At 44.4% G+C, this 2,724-nt stretch overlaps 1 protein-coding gene across 1 annotated transcript in view; it reads right to left on the bottom strand.

Annotated features, from left to right (window-relative positions):
* Positions 1-2,724, bottom strand: part of LOC103769304 (solute carrier family 22 member 2-like) — a 12,882-nt gene that overhangs the window by 9,903 nt on the left and 255 nt on the right. The window contains exons 1-2 of the mRNA XM_008936489.1: positions 2,551-2,724; positions 1,555-1,658 (exon numbers count right to left, since the gene is read on the bottom strand). The exon at positions 2,551-2,724 is cut by the window's right edge and continues 255 nt beyond it. Coding sequence (XP_008934737.1) covers positions 1,555-1,658; positions 2,551-2,724 — 278 coding nt within the window. The remainder of the gene's footprint in view (positions 1-1,554; positions 1,659-2,550) is intronic.

Here is a 2,724-nt window from a genome sequence, read left to right as displayed (position 1 = left end):
GAAAGAGAGGATGGAGGGGCTGACATATGTTTCTGATGCAAAAAAAGAAACCAAGTTCTTTCAAAATGCATGTGAAAAAAAGCAAGAATGGGCATAAGTGTGTCAAACTTTGCCCCTCAAATCAGACAGGAGACTCCAGCCCAGGGCTGAGGCCTGGATGTAGGATCTTTGTGGTACTGGTGAAGCCATTTGATGCCTTTCACCCAGGAGAGCTTTTTGCCAAAGGTGGAGCCACACGAAAGATATGGCCAGAAAGTTACTTTGATAAATCACTGCCTTCTGATGAAAAATCTGTTTAAGCAGAAGGCTTAAAACCCCCATGATATGGTTCACTAGCAATAAGATAATGTTTTACTGAGGACTGGAAAGTGGCCTGTCCAATCTGCTGCATAGGTAGAGCTTCTTCACAAGCAGGTTTGTCCATGTGGGAGGACAGGCTGGCATTAGCTAGGACTGTAGTAGCCACTTTCCCCACAAAGATGGTGTGCACAACCTAACTGGTGCTGTGTTTGCCTACAAAGAAACACGGGAGTAGAAACCAGCAAGACAAACACAGTCCCATCCTTATTTTGTGACACTGCAGAAGTGCTGGGAGACAGCTGTCCCTCTTTCTGTAGACCTTCCCCCTTGGATGAGAGGGAATATGAGAAGAAGGGAACAGTGGCAATATCTGCCCAACAGAGATGATCTGGGGGCCCTATCAGCATGTGAGGCAAAGGCTATTGCTCTCTGTGCTCTCCTATATTCTAAGAATACAAAGAAAAAAAAAACCAAAACAGTTTTCCTAGGCAGACTGACTCTACAGAAGGATTGTTCACCCCATGTTACCTTCACATCCTCAAATTCCAGTTTCAGCCCCTACTGCCATTTCACTGAAAAATTTGGTAAACATGCACAGGAAGACCTGCTACAAGGTATTGAATTTATTCAGAGTCTAACCTAAAAAAAACCCAATACCCTGGGCAGATATATGGCATAATGACATTTGTGACAGAAAAGAGGAGATGAGGGATAATAAGGTCTAGATACGGCTACATACAGAGCCAAGTAAGAAAAAGGAGACCAAAGAAAATTTAGGATGGAGCAACTTCTTCCGTTTCTGTATTTGAGACAAAACTCTCCTATTTTGAGCCTGATTTATGGCCATCTGGATACTGCTAAAATGAGGGGGAAACAAATATATCATGAAGATGAGCAGATAGTTCTTGGGACATGAGTTAAAACTTAATCTCAAACTGAGCTCACATAGCAGTTTACCACTGAGTAATAAAACAAAATCTCTTTACTTGTGAATATGCAAATTCCCCACGGAGACACTAAGAGACTGTGAAAGTGGAGCAACATCATGACATTTCCATGCATTCCTTGGTCATGATAGCCTTTGACAGCTGGCACTTTGGAATCTCTGTCTGTCTTTTTGTAAGTAACACATGGGCCTTTTAAATCAAGTTTTGATTGATTTCCTCTTTCAGTTATGAATGTTGTTCACCGACCTGCAGAAAGTAGTTACCCAGAGGCAACAGGTCATCTCACACCTGTCTACATACTACCTACCTGTCAGCTATGTAGCCGATGCTCATGGAGCCAATAAAAAACCCAGCATTCACACATGACTGGAAGAGGTCCAGCTTCCAGGAGTCCTCACACACCAGGTTAAACTGCAAGGGCAACCACAGTTAGAAGCATGGGAACATTCAAGACAAACCATGGCTGCTTGAGGAGGAAGGAAACCAACGATGCGCAACTAGAAAACTCGACTCCAGAAAAGAAACACCCTAATCTCTTAAACTGACATCTGCAATACATCTTGTCTGGGTTTTCCCAAATCTTGTGGAAAAGTCACACCCTGCAAAAAGATTGCACAATTCCATGTAAGGAAGGCGAGAAAGGGAGAGAGACTTTGAACAAACAAATTAAAAAGTTCAGAAAAATCTCATCTTTCCTCCCCACCCATCTGCTTGAAATTTGGAGGATGCTTGGAACATCATTTCCTTCCCCACTGCCAAAGCTTGTCTCTAGCTGTGTATTACCTCTCTGCACGAAAGCAGTGCCAAGCATGAGAGATGGTGGGGCTGCCATGAGCAATCTGCATGGCTCTTAGACTGTTAGTACTGGTTTTCACAGTTTTTCACTTTCTAAACTATCTGATTTAGATACTGTAAATTGGAAGAGAATAACACTGCTGTTGCTAACATCTGTCAAATGTAGCCCCATCTACTTCTTGTTCATTGCACATGACTATCTGGATTATCACTCAAATGTGCAGTTCCTCAGTTTGAGCTGCGGGGTGCTTCCCTCAACTTTGTGACTGAAATACTGAACTATGAGAACGGCCATCGTCTGGCTGATGACAAACTTGCAGGAAAAGCAATCATTTCCCATTATTTATCCATGTAAAGCTTTGCTCTAAGTTCCTAGCAAGTTCTGATATTCACTATTTAATAGCAGTCAGGCTCAGCTGTACACCAAAAGCAAACTTTACCAGTCTTGCATCTTCTAGCTTCAAGGTGTGCAGGCAAGAGTGACTTTGCTGGGCAAAGTGTGTCTTACCTCAGTGACAAGAGAGGTCCCCGGGGAGTCGTAGACCCAGCCATCCTGGCAGGGCCCGAGGGGGACAGCGCTCTGGTTGCCCACGAGGCTCCCCAGGGGGTCGGTGCAGCTGATGCCTGTTGTGTTCCAGTCCACCTCGTACCTCCTGCAGCGGCTGGTGGAACTGGCCCCCTG

This window comes from Merops nubicus, unplaced genomic scaffold (genome assembly GCF_000691845.1).
Source record: "Merops nubicus isolate BGI_N331 unplaced genomic scaffold, ASM69184v1 scaffold4663, whole genome shotgun sequence".
NCBI classification, from domain to species: Eukaryota; Metazoa; Chordata; class Aves; order Coraciiformes; family Meropidae; genus Merops; species Merops nubicus.
The sequence above is the reverse complement of the archived record's forward strand: the minus strand, read 5'-3'. Positions and strand labels throughout refer to the sequence as shown.